The sequence below is a fragment of the Dromiciops gliroides genome, chromosome 2 (genome assembly GCF_019393635.1).
Source record: "Dromiciops gliroides isolate mDroGli1 chromosome 2, mDroGli1.pri, whole genome shotgun sequence".
Classification (NCBI taxonomy): domain Eukaryota; kingdom Metazoa; phylum Chordata; class Mammalia; order Microbiotheria; family Microbiotheriidae; genus Dromiciops; species Dromiciops gliroides.
In genome coordinates this window covers 213,085,068-213,100,657 of record NC_057862.1, presented here as the reverse complement: position 1 = coordinate 213,100,657, position 15,590 = coordinate 213,085,068, and the positions used below count along the sequence as shown (strand labels likewise).

At 40.0% G+C, this 15,590-nt stretch overlaps 1 protein-coding gene across 2 annotated transcripts in view; it reads left to right on the top strand.

Moving 5' to 3' along the window:
- Positions 1-10,834, top strand: part of PRIMA1 (proline rich membrane anchor 1) — a 124,315-nt gene extending 113,481 nt beyond the window's left edge. The window contains exons 5-6 of one of the 2 annotated variants that reach the window (XR_006354877.1): positions 2,288-2,525; positions 7,425-10,834. Coding sequence is in view for 1 of the 2 variants with exons in the window: in XM_043985535.1 (XP_043841470.1) it covers positions 7,425-7,527 (103 nt within the window). In the remaining variant the exon portion in view is untranslated. The remainder of the gene's footprint in view (positions 1-2,287; positions 2,526-7,424) is intronic. The other variant, XM_043985535.1, reaches the window with a different exon arrangement.
- Positions 10,835-15,590: the final 4,756 nt, after the last annotated feature.

The window sequence follows — 15,590 nt, the reverse complement described above, 5'->3', positions numbered from 1 at the left end:
ATTCACTAGGTAGTGAGAAGTCATTGAAGATCTTGAACAAAAGTAGTAAGATAAGAGCCATGCATTAATAAGATAAATCTGGGAGCAAAGTGTCTGATGGATCATAGGGAGTGAATCTAAATGTGTGTGTGTGTGTGTGTGTGTGTGTGTGTGTGTGTGTGTTTATTGTCAGCATCCAAAGGTACTTCAAAAAAGACCTGAAATTTCACTGGGAAGGAAAATTCTCATCTGCAAATGTTCTATTCTTTCAGTCTTGGAAAGTTGCTTGGGACATTGAGATATTAAATGACTTGCCCATGATGACAGCCAGTATGAGTCAGAGACAAGACTTACACTCAGGTCTTCTGACTTTGAGGCCAGTCATCTTTCCCCTTCTCATGATGCATTTCCTAAAGTACCTGTTGGCAGCTGTTTGGTCAGAGGGCCTTCCTTATCTCTATACAGGGTACACATACACATGAACCCAGAGAAAACCTATAAACAATAATTGAGTATGGAATACATGCTGATGATGTGAGGCTAATAAAGAGGGAAGCAAAATGCTTTAGTGCAGTGGTTCCCAACATTTTGGAGTATTATGAGGACTCGTTTTTTACAATTAAAAAGCTTAAAGACCCTCACATGATAATAACTGTACTGTTCACTGAATGAGAAATACAGGCTGAGAAAAAGTTATGAAGGATTCAGCAATGCCCTTAACTTAGATTTTATTTATCACTATAGCATTGGTATAATTTGAAAAATAGTAATACACATCTGCACACAACATCACTCTGGCTACAAAAGCTAGAGTTGCCTATTGTATGGACTCATTCTGTATATTTGGTTGGCACTAATTACAAATCAACCTGACAGAGCATCTTGTGCATATGGACACCTCACAATAATTCTGTGGTTTCCCAGGAATCCTTAGCCCACAGGGCGAGGAACCACTGGTTTAATGGAAAATTATACAGGCTTATATATAGTTAGGAAGCCCAAGTGCTAATCCTGGCTCTACAACTTAATCTATTCACAGATTTGCTCACACTCATGTTGCACTCGCCCTCTTCATGAGTTCTATGAGACATTTAAAGATGGAGGTAAGAATACCAGTAAGATACTTAATGTGATATGGAAGTGAGAGTTCAGGGTGGAGTATGCCAACAAAGGTATCATGCTCTGAGAGATTATGTATTGCTTCTGTGTTCTGGTTCCCTCTCACAGTGAATCCAATTTGAGGGAGCAATTGAGATTCTGTATATTAGATGGCACTTTTTGAGACACCTGTAATCTCTAAATGGGAGAAGGTAGCCTCTCTGTCTGAATATGTCCTCCATGTGTGCTACCTTCTCCCATAAAAATGATGGCTATCAAGATTACATAGAAACATGGGAAGACATATGAACTGATGCAAAATAAAATAAGCAGAACCAGATCAGCTATACACACAGTGACTTAATGATGTAAATGGAAAGAACAAAATGAAACCAGATGCTGTATGATTATAATTATCAAGCTTGTCTCAAAAGAAGAAAGAAACTGCATTTGCCTTTCTCTCTTTGAAGAGGTGGATGACTATGGGTATGGAACATTACATATACTATCAAAATCAGTGATCATGTTGGTTCATTTTGCTGTATGCTTTTCCCTTATTTTTTGTTCCTTAGCTCTCTAGGGAGGGAGGATGGCATGAGGGTGGCATTTGGAAATTAAGGAGATGTAAAAATAAAAGCTACAGATTAAGAGATAATAATTAGGGGCGGCTAGGTGGCGCAGTGGATAAAGCACCAGCCCTGGAGTCAGGAGTACCTGAGTTCAAATCCGACCTCAGACACATAACACTTACTAGCTGTGTGACCCTGGGCAAGTCACTTAATCCCAATTGCCTCACTAAAAAAAAAAAAAAAAAGAGAGATAATAATTATAGTACCTCCTTTTACATGTTTGTTGTGAAGTCCAGATGAGAAAATTTATGTAAAATATTTTGCAAACCTTAAAGTGTTTTAGAAAGTCTGTTATCATCGTCATTATATATTGTCATATAATTGTTTGATGTTATTACTATAAAGTTATCTATCCCTACCTTCAATGTACAAGCTCCTTGAAAGTGAGACTTTAGTGATATCTATGTGTATACCCAGAACCACGGACAGTGCCTTGCACTTAATAAGCATCTGATAAATGTGAACTTGAATTGACTTGAACTGAACAGAATTACTCCAAAAATACTGAGCAAAGCTATAGAAAAGCTAAACATTCCAACTGTAGCAGTTGCAAAGCTCATATTACTTTCTCTTGGTTTTAGGAACCATGTGATTTAGGGAGCAGTTGGTGGAGCATTCTTTCTCTCACCTCTCAGGTGGAAATGCCTCTTCATGTATGCGCTGGAATAACCAAGGTGCTCCACAAGTTCGAAAGCATGCTGTTTACACAGGCATCTCAGTATAAAGTGTCTATCAGTCTCCTGAATGGTAAATTAGGCAGAGAGCAGGTACAAGCCTGTTTTAGAGAATCAGGAGTTGTTATTTTTCCTGAGCCTCTGAGTGAGTATGACACAAAGTATATTTCCACTTATTCCTTTACTAACCTGTACTATCCATCTCACCACCCCCAAGAGACAAGCCACAGAAGGAGTGTATGAGCTGTTGCCCATCACATCTATTCAATCATTTTAAAGTGCCTCTTAGCTGCATATTGAAATTACAGAGGAGCCAATGGTACAAAAGCAGCATGGTATCCTTGGGGGAGGGAGGGAGAGAGGAGGGAATGAGCCAAATGAGTGACTGAGGAAAATAAAGAAAAAAGAAAAAGGGACATCATCTCATGTAGAGAAAGACTACTGGGAGAAGATGTCATAATGGAAATTCATTGCCAAATGACTAAGTTTTGTTCCTGCCTCTGCTATAAACTTTCAGTTCATATTCATGGGTGAATCAAGTCTCTTCTCCTCTCCAGGCTGTAATTATTTCCTTTATAAAATGAGGAAGTTGAACTATAAGATTTCTAAGGCTTCCTTCTATCTCTAGAATTATATAATATTCTGAGGAAAAGACTATAAAAGGAGATATATGAATGGTCCTTCATTCACTCTCGTTCCATTTTCATGGGCAAATATGACTTTAGATTTGAATTAAGTGAAAACGAGCAAGACAGAAACCTCTGGCACTTGTTAGTTGTAAATCTGCCCCTGGCCTGTTGGCAATTTCCTCAGCCTGCCTTTGGCTGCACAAAGCTGAGGAGCCAGATCAGACTGCCCCTTCCGGACATGGAAGGGAATTTTCCACCATTCAGAATTATCCTTTCTAATTTATGCTGATCTTCTGACAAAGTGGCACCATGGCAGAAATCAGCCAGTGTCCAACCCTGACAATGATGGGGTTTGAGAAGACCCAGTCAAGTTTTCAAAGGATTAGAATTGGAGCTTCCTGCTTGACATTAAAGCTAAGATACATAACATTTTAGAATATTTCGTTTTTAGGTGTCTCATCTCCAAGGAAGCCATGGAGCTCTCCAGACAACTTGTCCAAAGTTTCTTTCCATCCTTTATACCACTGTGAGGTCATAAAAGACTACTTATTGACCATAGTATAAAAGACTAGCTTAAAATAAGTTAGGTTATGCAGCAAAAAGAAAATTTGGAGTCCAAGGGCCTGGTTTTTAATCTTACCCTTACTTCTTACTAGCTGTGTGACCCTCCTCAAGTCAACTCAGTTATCCTTTGTGGGCCTTGGTTTCCTCACTGGGTAAATGGGTTGAACTAGATGAATGCTAGAGTTCCTTCAAAGTCTTAACATCCTACATTCTAATATTTTGTTCTCTAATTAGATCTTCTTTCCACTGCTGTTGTGAGATCCAAATTCCCTTCTGGCACTAGTATTATATATTCTAAGGTCCCCTTCAGCTCTAAGATTATATGTTCTTTATTCTTATGTGCTAAGGTCACTTCTAACTCTGACAATCATGTATTAGACACTTACTATGCCAGCTAGGTGACACAGCGGATAAAGTGCCAGGCCTAGAGTCAGGAAGACCTCATACCTTTATGACCTTGGGCAAGTCACTTCACCCTATTTGCCTCAGTTTCCTCATCTGTAAAATGAGCTAGAGGAGAAAAGGCAAACCACTCCAGTATCTCTGCCACAAAAACCCAAATGGGATCACAAAGAGTCAGACATGACTGAAAAATGACTGAAAAAATGGTAGCATGGGGTTCCAAAGTCATGAAATTATATAGCCCCTACCCTGAAGGGATGTATATTCTAACATTCTTTGATTCAAAGCCCTCTTTTTGTTCTGGGATTCTACCATCACTCCCCTTTTACAGTTTAAAAAAAGCTATAGGCAAGAGAAGTAAGGTCCCCTGCCCAAATCATGGTAGGAGACAGCAGTGGAACAAATAAAAATCTCTGGCCCCAGGACAAGCTACCATTTAGAACATCCTACAGATAAGGCAATCCTTGGGTGATTATGAACTTTTTGTCACAGCAGAATGAGATGGGAGTCCTGATTTTTTTTAATCAGCCAGTTTCCCTGTATCCCAGTGACAATATAGCATAATAGAACATTAGACTAGGAACAAAAATACTTGGATTTTTGTCCCAGTTCTGCCACTAACTGCTTGAGCTTGACTTATACATTTTCTGGACTTCATTTTCTTTATCTATCACATAGGGAGAGTAATAGCTGCCCTAACTAGTCTTCAGTATTGTGATTAATAGTCTTTTCTGACCTCACAAGGTTGCTGAGAAACATATAAAAGTGCTTTGAACAAAGTACTAAACACTATAGAACGTGTTTTGATGATCAGGAGCCAACTGATATTCATTAAATAAAGGATTCTTGACCCAGAACTGCTACCCAGAAACCATGAATGGGATTTGGTTTCTTGGTCATTTCCCCTGTGGTACTCTAAATGAAGAGGAGAAAACCACATTTTCCTCTTCTCTCTGCATGGGCAAATATGTTGACAGAACTTTTATGCTAATCATTCGACATCATCAACTTACTGCTAATTCATCTTACTTAACTTCCCTAGAACTTTCATTCATCCAAGTGCTAAACCTAGCCCATACCAGTGTCTCTCAAGTGGGAGTGGGGATGCCTAAGATTGACCTTGGGGAGCTTTAAGGGGGTTAAGAAGACAGGTGCCAAGGTTTCTGAGAAGCTGGATTTTAATGAGAGAAGTCAATTTTATGTTGTGGTCAGTGCAGTTGAGAAAGTAATCAGTACAAATATCATTAGTAGAAGGCATCATGGGTAATGGAAAAAAAAAACACTGAACTTAGATCAAGGACACCTGGTTTGAAACACAGCCTTGCTAATCAGTAAATATAAATGACAAAGGTAGGAAGTCAGTGTAATCACTAAGCCTCATTCTCCTCATCTGTCAAAGGAAGGGAATGTCCAATGCGTGAGCAAGAAAAAGAGAGAGATAGGCTCAACATGGAACAAGAGCAATGAACAAGCAATTTAAAAGGCCATATCTTCCATTAGGAGCCTCTCGATGCAAAATGAAAATGAGGGAGTCTCCTACTACATTAAGTGTATGGGACAATATGGCTGAGAGTCACATGGAATGGTCAGGGACAAATCAGTGGGGATCTCCATCAATGGAAGGGGTAGCCCCAATGTGAGAGTACAGATCCATTGGAGGGAAGGGAAGGTAAAATCCTTTCTTGCTCCGATGCTCTAAGACTAAGTGTGGTGTAGTGGCAAAACCACTATCTCTAGACTCAAGAGACCCTGGGTTCAGATCCCATTTCTGATGATCATGTGACTCATGTGGACTTGGGCAAGTCATTTCACATTCATATGCCTCAATTTCCTCATTTATAAAATGAGGGGATTGGACTAGATAGCTTCTGAGACCCCTTCTATTTCTAGCTCTGTGGTCCCAGGACCTGAGCCACATCGTGTTCTTCTGCATACCACTTGTATGACCTGGAGCAAACCATCAAACCTCTTTCAATCTTATTTTTTCATCTCATCTCATCTCAAGCTTTTTTATGACCCTATCAGATGAGGGCTTTGCCTTCAATCTCATGGAAAAGGTAAAATATGCACATGTATTATGTAGAGAACAACATACTAAGTAGAAGATATGGTTTAGGTGCCAGTGCATGGTATAAGATAGCAAAAGGCATTAAAGTTTGGGAGCAGCTAGGTGGTGCAGTGGATAGAGCGCTGGGCCTGGAGTTAGAAAGACTCCTCTTAACTGAGTTCAAATCTGACCTGACACTAGCTGTGTGACCCTGGGCAAGTTTCTTAACCCTGTTTGCCCCAGTTTCCTCATTTGTAAAATAAGCCAGATAAGGAAATGGCAAACCACTCCAGTATCTCTGCCCAAAAAACCACAAATGAGGTCAACAAGAGTCAGACACAACTAAAAAACAATAAGAGTTTGGAATAGGATCCATCAGTGCAGTCAGAAAAGTGGGAAAACTTCTTCAAGGATGGAGCTAGGTCTCAAAGCTTAGATGGAGTTTGGAGAAGTAATGGGTTGGGGATTAGTCATGTCTTTCGCATCCCTGCTTCCCAGCCTTTAAAATTCACTCTGATGCTAAAGGGGAGAACTAAGAGAATCAACTGTAAACCCTAAGGGGACATCCCACAAGGACATGCTTGAGAACCACTGGTACATACTAATTATATTTTTATTAGTGCAACTATTATCATTTTTCCTCTGTGCCTCTCTAGCCAAATAAAGGTAAGAATACCCTACATAGCTCCTTGGTACCTTGGTATTATAAGAGGCAGGCAGTGTTGTAGAGTTTGGGATGAAAGAGTTAGATGACCTGGGATCCAGCTCTGGTTCTAATCCTCACCAACTGTGTGGCCAAGAGTACATCAGGTCACCTATCTATACCACAGTTTCCCCACCTATAAAATGGTAATATTAATAAATCATTGCATGACCTGCCTTCAAGGGGGTGATGGGAGGGTCAAATAAAATAAAAAATGTAAAGAAAGCACTTTGTAAATCATAAAGTGCCATCTGTTATGTTTGTTGTTATTAACTAATCGGTTTCTCATTCAAAGGAACCAATCTGCTTGCCTGTCCAGTAGCCATGGGTAACTATAGGGTTGAGATATACAACAATGCTTAAATAAGTCCCCTGGAACCCCACTACCATCCACTGTATTCATGTGTGGTTCTAGAAAGGTCTCTGGAAAGGAATGGGATTTAAGCTTTCCCCCCTTCTCTGGGCCAGTGTTATCCTCCGTAAAATAAGAGGGCTTATATATTGGATGGTCTGTAATATCCGTTCAGAAATAGCACAGGAGAGAACACTATGAAATTCACAGGGTAAACCCTAGAAAATTGTGTAATGTTGGTTTAAAAAACCAGGATCTGAGTTCTAAATCCATTCTAATAATTAATTTCCATGTTGTTTTCTCCTCTCTTCTTTTTCTCCCCTCTTCTCCCACCTTCCACTCCCCAGGAAACCACTAAGAAAAGAAGAGAATGGAACAAGTGGAACTGAGTATGCAATGACCTCCTCTCAAAACAACAAAACAGTGGATGTAAATAATGCAGTTGTGTAGTCCCTGCTGACTCCCAGACAGCCTGGCTGGAGTGAGGTCTCGTCAAAGCACACAGAGGTACAGGAAGAAAAGAGGAAGCAGAGACACAACAGGTGACAGCTTGGTGGGCCCAGGACTTAATTTCCCAATTCTTGCACACCTCAAGCATTCAAAGAGAGAAACCCAACTGCTTTTCAGTACTTTGCTGAGCATCTAATGAAAAGGATTTTGCCTGCTAGCCAGAGGCAACTCAGAGAGGAGAATTTAGAGTTGGAAAGGACCCTAGAGATCATCTAGTTCAACCCCCTCACTTTACAGAGGAGGAAATTGAAGGCAGGGGAGTTAAGAGACTCGCCCAAGGTCACACGTCTAAGAAGGAGCCGCAGTGTTGGAATTTGAACCCAGACTCTCTTACTCCTATGCCCAGAATGAGGCATGATGACTACATTGCAACATCTGCTGAGGGGACAAACACCAATCAGCATGCCCTGAGGTTTTCTCTTGTCATGGTTGCTGACCTCGTTTCTGTTTGATCCACAGTTCATGAGAGCTGCTGACAAAAGAGGACTTGCTGGGATTGGGGATTTAGAATGGGCATTCTATCTATCCTACATACCCTTGCTGGTTACATCCCTCTAGCAAGGCAGTAGCACCCTCCACTTCCTCTTTAACCCTTTAAGGGGAAGGTATCCATGAGTGTATACTACCTGCCCCCATCTGCATGCCCTCGCAGGCAAGGCCGGGAAACCTATCAGCAGTCTGGTGACTATGCAATTTCCAGTGACCCAAGGCTCCTCCAATCAGGACAGGGCTCCTTCAAGTGTTGGTATGACTGTGAGAATTTTCATTTTTTAAAAAGGTGCTTTCAATACATTCCTCCTCAAGAGCCTTCATCCTTTGCTTTGGGTTTCTGTCTTACCTTCTTTCTTCCTCACCCCAGCAAATACTTGAGTTCCTTGTTCCTCCACAGCTCTCTAAGTTCATACTCTAAGGACCCACTGCACAGCTAAGTTCTTTGTAAAAATGCCTGATAAAGGAGAAAAAAAGAACAAGAAACTTGTTTACATTGGTGTGGATAAACAGCTGTGTTCATGGTCTCAGATATGGAAAGGATGAGCCAGACCAGAAACCAAAGTTCTCTTTCCATCCTTTGGATGAGCTGTTGAGTAGGGGAAGGTCCCCTTCCCCGACCTGGTTTTTTTTTTTTAATTTCTTTGCATATTTTCTCAACTCACCAAGAGCTTAATAGACTTAGCCTGTACTACGTGTTGTTTGTGAGAAGAACAGGCAAATGATTGTGAGCTCAGTTCTCTGACTGGCTGTGATGGAGGCTGCCCTTTGTGCCAAATTCTGCATGGGAACTTTTTGTCATATTTATGGGTGGCATAGATCATGTTTTTCCTGAAGCCATGCTGAAGCCACCAAACCCATTTTACTTAGTATCTCAGATTCCAAAATACTAAGGCATTGAGTCATCCCTCTCTATAGGAAAAACAACTAGATCTCTTCCCCAATACTGGATGACCACTTGGGGAGGGGAGGTTTATGATTTGGCTATGGGTTGAAGTAAGTGACCCCTGTAAGACCTAACTCTGGGAGTCTATGATTGTGAGACAGCCTTGTTTTGTCTCCCTTCCCTGGAAAGCCAACGTGTGTCTCCCTTTGTCAGCTAAATATTTCTTTCTATCACCTTGCTCCAAACAGAATATTCTGAGAGTTGAATTGCAATATGGTGGAGGGAGGTGGAAGGAATAAACCTACATGCTTTTTCCAGTGCCACTGTGAAGCTTCAATAATATCGAGTGTCTGTGTCTCAAGCCAACTATGGCAACCCCATTACTGAAAATAATTGCCCAATGGAAATAACACTTCAGTCAACCAAGGCATATTGATATACACTCTATTTTGCATTACATAATGTGTCTATTTAAATTTACTACTCATTAGATCGTAAGATCTTGAGGGCAGGAGACTTCCACATGGAGCTGATTGTTTAAAAAAAATTCATCCACTGAACATTTATACATCAGTCCTGTACTGTTGTTTTTCACTTTTGAATTTCCTTCAGCACCCACCACAATACCCTTCATACAATAGGTGTCTACTAATACAGAATCAGTCATCTTAGTGTATATTCAAGGTAATCATCACTGGGTTGGAATTTAGCATATTGATCCAAATTAATTGTGACTTAGGACATCTATCTCTAAAAATAATCTTTTGCTTTTAAACAGCCTATGTTTAATATGATCTGACAAATGCTTGTGAAAAAAAAAAGATTATATTTGCAAATATAAGTAAGATAGACTGCTAATGCCAATTGCAGTTTGGATTGGCCTTTCCAAAATGCAATGTGCTCCTCTGAATGAAATAATCCTATTTCTCTTGAAAGTTTCCTTTAAGAAAAGTGTGGGGGGGGCGGCTAGGTGGCGCAGTGGATAAAGCACTGGCCCTGGATTCAGGAGTTCCTGAGTTCAAATCCGGCCTCAGACACTTGACACTTACTGGCTGTGTGACCCTGGGCAAGTCACTTAACCCCCATTGCCCCGCAAAAAAAAAAGAAAAGTGTGGGGGGGTGGGAATGGTGTCCTTGAATCCAAAGACTGCGTTATCAGTCTCATACATGAGTAGATGTTTGCAAGTAGAAGGAAAGTATATTGAGCTGAATCTGGATTATCTCCTATTACATTCAGTTATGATACTTGATAAACTCCCCCCTGCCAATATGCTATAGTTTAAATGAGCACAGACATGCAACAGTCTCCTGTAGTTCACCAAGTCTCATCAAATATATCTGTTGTCTTGAAGACCAAATAACAAATTAACAGGCTGGAAATGAGACACTTCCTTCCCTCCCTACTCCCATCTGCCCATCTAGCTTCTGAAATGTCAGAATGGAAGAAGAGACAAGGGGTTGTAGAAGAGAGGACCCTAGAACTGGAATTAGGAAGCACTCAGGCCCCGCGATTTATTATCTGGGTGATCTTGGGCAAGTCATTAACATCTCTGGGCCTCAGTTTCCTCATCTGTAAAATGAAAGTGTTCAATTGGGTGCCATCTTTAGAGCTATGATCTTATAATTATAATGTTCAGATAGAAAGGGACCATCAGAGGTCAAATTCCAACAACCTCCTCATTTTACAGAGGAGGAAACTCCTTTACGAGTTAAGACTGCAAAAGGTGGCTTGCTCCAAGTTACATAGATAGTGCAGCTAGGTGGCTCAGAGGATAAAGTACTGGGCTTAGAATCAGGAGGACTCCTCTTCCTGAGTTCAAATCTGGCCTCACCCACTTACCAACTGTGTGACTGTGGGCAAGTCACTTCACCCTGTTTGCCTCAGTTTCCTCATCTGTAAAATGAGCTAGAGAAGGAGATGGCAAACCACTTCAAATGGGTCACAAAGGAGTCAGACATGACTGAAAAATAACAACAAATAGTAAGTAGCAGAGCTGGGATTCAAAACCAAGCCCTCTGACTCTGAATCCAGTGGTCTTTCCAGTCGACCATGCAACAGAATATGTAGAATACTGGCAATTCATCAGAGATTGAGGACTTATGCCATGAACCCATAGGGGCTCCACTCTGAATATAGCCTTTTGCTAAATGAAAAAAAAGCATCGCTCCAAGAGTCAGGAGACCTGAGGTCCAGTCCTGGTTTTGCCAGCTATGTGACTTGCCCTCAATGGGATCGTCTCTCCTTTCCATTCCAACTTTCGGTGACTTGATTTTTGAGCTCTCATATCATTTGAGGAAGTTGCCTTCCCAGTACTCTTTAAAAATTAGAACTAGCCAAAGATCCTGGTCAACATCTTAGAAAGACTGCCTTAGAAAGTAACAAATCCCTCATCCCTGGAAATTTTAAGTAGGAGGGGCTATATGTTTTAGAGAGGCTTCTCTTTCCAATATGGGTTCACTTGATGACCCCTGTAGGCCCTTCCAAGATGGAGACTGTGAAAGCTCTGGTAACTATTTTATGAACCCTAGATGTCAATTGTGTGGTCTGAGAAAGGATTTTCCTTAAGCGAAGCCTCGTTAAAAGTATATGCTTTTTCCAAAATGCAGTTGCTTTAAGCAGAAAATAACGTGTCCATCTCAAAAATGGGTTGTTAGTCCAACTTCCCTACCCAATGGTCTCTATAGTGAAGGTCAGTTTGAGAGCAAGGTCTCAAAAAAAGACTGGAGACCTTAGAACATAGAATATTGTATCTGAAAGGGACAATAGAGGTCATTTAGTTTTAATGCTTTTGTTTTAAAGATTCAGAAATGAAGGTCCAAAGAAGGAAATCAAAGTACCCAAGGTTACATGTCAAATCAAAGGCAGAGCCAGCATATAGAATCAACTAGGTCAGGATTCTTAACCCACCACCCTAGAATTTGAGAAACAGTGTTACAAGATTTGGTACAGACTATACTAATTGCTTTTAAAACTAAGCCATGGGACTTCTAAGATTCTTTGTTAAGAATTGGGACTGCCTGTGTGATCTTGGGCAAGTCACTTCTCTAGAATCCATTTCTTCATCTCAAAATGAAGTTTATTTAGACTAGCTGCCCTCTAAGCTCCCTTCCATCTCTGATATCCTTTGGTTCATTTAATAAAATGCAAAGAAAACATATGTTGTTGTTTTTTAAGTCACTTCAGACAAGACCTTTGAAGCAGGAATTGGTCATTGAGAAAGAGATTTCTTGTGGACTGGCGAGGGAGGAGGGAGGGAGTTCCAATTCCTTTTTACCTGATTAAATGACATCATATCACTTTTTAAGCATACATAAGATCCAACCTGACTTTGATCTTTTCTAGCTAAGAATTTATTTTTTTTAGAATGTATCTGCAGTCCCAAATCAGAAACAGAGACAGATTCTCAGAATATTTTATGAGCTCTGAGGTCCAGAATGAAATATGACTTTTTCTTTTTTACATTTTATTAAATAGGTATTTTCCAAAGGTATCATAACTGAGATTTACTTTAGAATTTAATAGACGAACAGAATTGTCAGAGTTCTCCAGCCCTTTCTTAAGCGCTGCAGAAACAAGCTTTGAAGGGAAGACCTCAAACAGGTTTAAAAGCATAGAAATATATATTATATATATATAGTTATATATTTAAAGAGAGATAAACAATATATATAATTACAATATTCCCTGCATATATACAAAGTATATTATTTCAATTGCAAAGGTAGTGTGTTAGATTTAATGCATGAATGTAAATATCCTGAAATCTGCCTTCTTAATTGTGTGCCACATGTACAGAGGAAAATGACTACTGTTTATAGAGAATCTGTATCAATGGTAACCTATGGAGAAACATAAAAATCAATGTTGTCATGTCCTCCAATAAGCCATTAATGTATATTTAGTCTCTAAGGATATTGCACAATAAATATGCCTTGTAGCATTTTAAAATTGTGCAGTACACCGCTTTGGGGGCAGGGGAATCCCTAATTTTTTTTATTTTCAATAAAAATGTACTTATAAGAATAAGTTATATTGTCATTTTTGAAATTAACTGGTAAAGACATGGAAACAAAACATGAAATTGACTGGATGGGGGAACTATTGGATGTTGTCACTAAAGGTAATTTAAAGAATTAATCCATGATAATTTTACACAGATTCATTCAACTCAAGAAACTTTATTATAGTCCTACTGTTTGAAGAGGACTATACTATGACTTGGTGTTATTAAGAAATCTAGATCAGATAAGGTTGTTGTCTTTATGAAGCTTAAAGTATTTGGTAGGTATCTGCTATGGGTAGAGTTCTATAGTTGCCTGAAGGAATATACAAAATTAATATAAGGAAATATTCCATCCTTCACAAAGCTGATAATTTAGTTTGCACTTTTATTCATTCATTTAATATCTTTAAAGCTCCCACTAGGTTCCCCTTAGGAACAAGGGGAAATACAAACAAGTAAGGAACTTTATCTGCTTTTAAGGAACTTATCCTCTAGTAAGGCAATCAAAAGGTATAAAAAGATCATGATGGGGCAGCTAGGTGGCGCAGTAGATAAAGCACTGGCCCTGGAGTCAGGAATACCTGAGTTCAAATCCGGCCTCAGACACTTAACACTTACTAGCTGTGTGACCCTGGGCAAGTCACTTAACCCCAATTGCCTCACTAAAAAAACAAAAACAAAAACAAAAAATCATGATAACACCAAATAAGACATAGAAAAATCATAAAAAGCACATGGGGTTAATGAATTTAGATGAGTTCAATGAAAATTGGCATTATTTACTGGGAATTTGCAAGGACAAAAGCTAACATAGGAAAGTTATTTGGGAAATAGTGCTTTAAGATCAATGCCATGTAACATGACAGATTCACATCCTTAAACATGCCAGGTCAGGGGCAGCTAGGTGGCGCAGTGGATAGAGCACCAGCCCTGGAGTCAGGAGGACCTGAGTTCAAATCTGGCCTCAGACACTTAACACTTACTAGCTGTGTGACCCTGGGTAAGTCACTTAATCTCAATTGCCTCACCCAAAAAGAAAAACCCAAAAAACCATGCTAGGTCAAATGGAGTTGATAGCTGTCAATCATGGTCATCAGGAAAGGAAACAAAAATAAGAGTTCAATAGGAAAAGAACAGATTTCAAAGGAAGCAAAATATCTATCTATATATTTATATACACATATATCTTTATGTTTTATTTTTCTTAATGTGGGTAAACATAGCGCCAAATGACATGGGAACCAGTGTCCCCACCAGGAAGCAAAAATACACCACCCATAATTCTCCTCAATTCAAGCCCAGCTAGGAAGAGTTAAAAAGATATATAAGGCATATGCTTGCCTTCAGGGAATACACAGTCTAGAAGGAGAGAGAAAAAATAGTTAAATCTAATATAAATTACACTATCATAAGTGCAGAAGAAAATTAAGTGCTATGAGATCAGAAGAGAGATGATGACATAGGCACATTCCCAGGTTCTCATGGGACCCAGGTTTGGACCTTTCTATGACACCCTTGTGGAGATGTGATCTGAATCATAGGATTTCAGAGATAAAGAAGCATTAAGGGGTCTTTATTCCAACCCATTACTTAAAGCAGAAACCTATGCTTGTAATTCTCTGGTAAAAAGAGATTCGCCACTTATACCATGTTCAGTCTTTTTTAAGAAGTCAGGTTAAAAAAAAATTAGCAAGGGCTGTCAATTCACAGTACATTGAAATGAGCCCTGAGCTGGGAGTCACTGGGGTATCAAAGTGATGAATTCAGGCTCTAAATCTTTCCCCAATTAGTTGTGTGACCTTGGGCAAGCAAGTCATTGAATTTTTTTTCCTGGAATTTGTTATCCTTATTCCTAAAAATAGAGTCACAAGACAGGAAGACCCATCTTCCTGAGCTCAAATCTGTCCTCAGCCATTTATCAGCTATGTGACCCTGGTCAAGTCACTTAACTCTGTTTGCCTTAGTTCCCTCATCTGTAAAATGAGCTAAAAAAGGAAATGGCAGACCACTCCAGTATCTCTGCCAAGAAAATCCCCAAAGGGGGCACAAAGAGTCGGATATGACTGAAAAACAACTAAACAACAACAACCTTTATGGAGAAAGCACCCACTCTTTCTACCTCCCCATTACAATTTTTTTTTTGGTGAGGCAATTGGGGTTAAGTGACTTGCCCAGGGTCACACAGCTAGTAAGTGTCAAGTGTCTGGGGCCAGATTTGAACTCAGGTCCTCCTGAATCCAGGGCCAGTGCTCTATCCACTGCACCACCTAGCTGCCCTACCTGCCCATTACAATTTAAAAGATCCTAGCTGAAGTAACAAGGCACCCTGTGCCACAGGAGTAGCATATACCAAGCAAGTAAAACCATCATTACCTACCTCTCCTTGGTCCTCTGTAGAGACCAATAGTCCCCTAGACTGGACTACTGGTCCTGCTTCCATTCTATCCCTCACAGCAATCATAGAGGAGATTGACCTTTGTGGAGGCAGGGTCCACCATCTCTACCACTATCTCCACTACCAGGCAGATAAACCCAAAGAATGCTCCCCCCCACCCCTGCCTCAGCAGCCTCAGCTTTGGAAGACTGGGAAAATTAAATTCTCACCACAAAGTTCTTGGCACCTT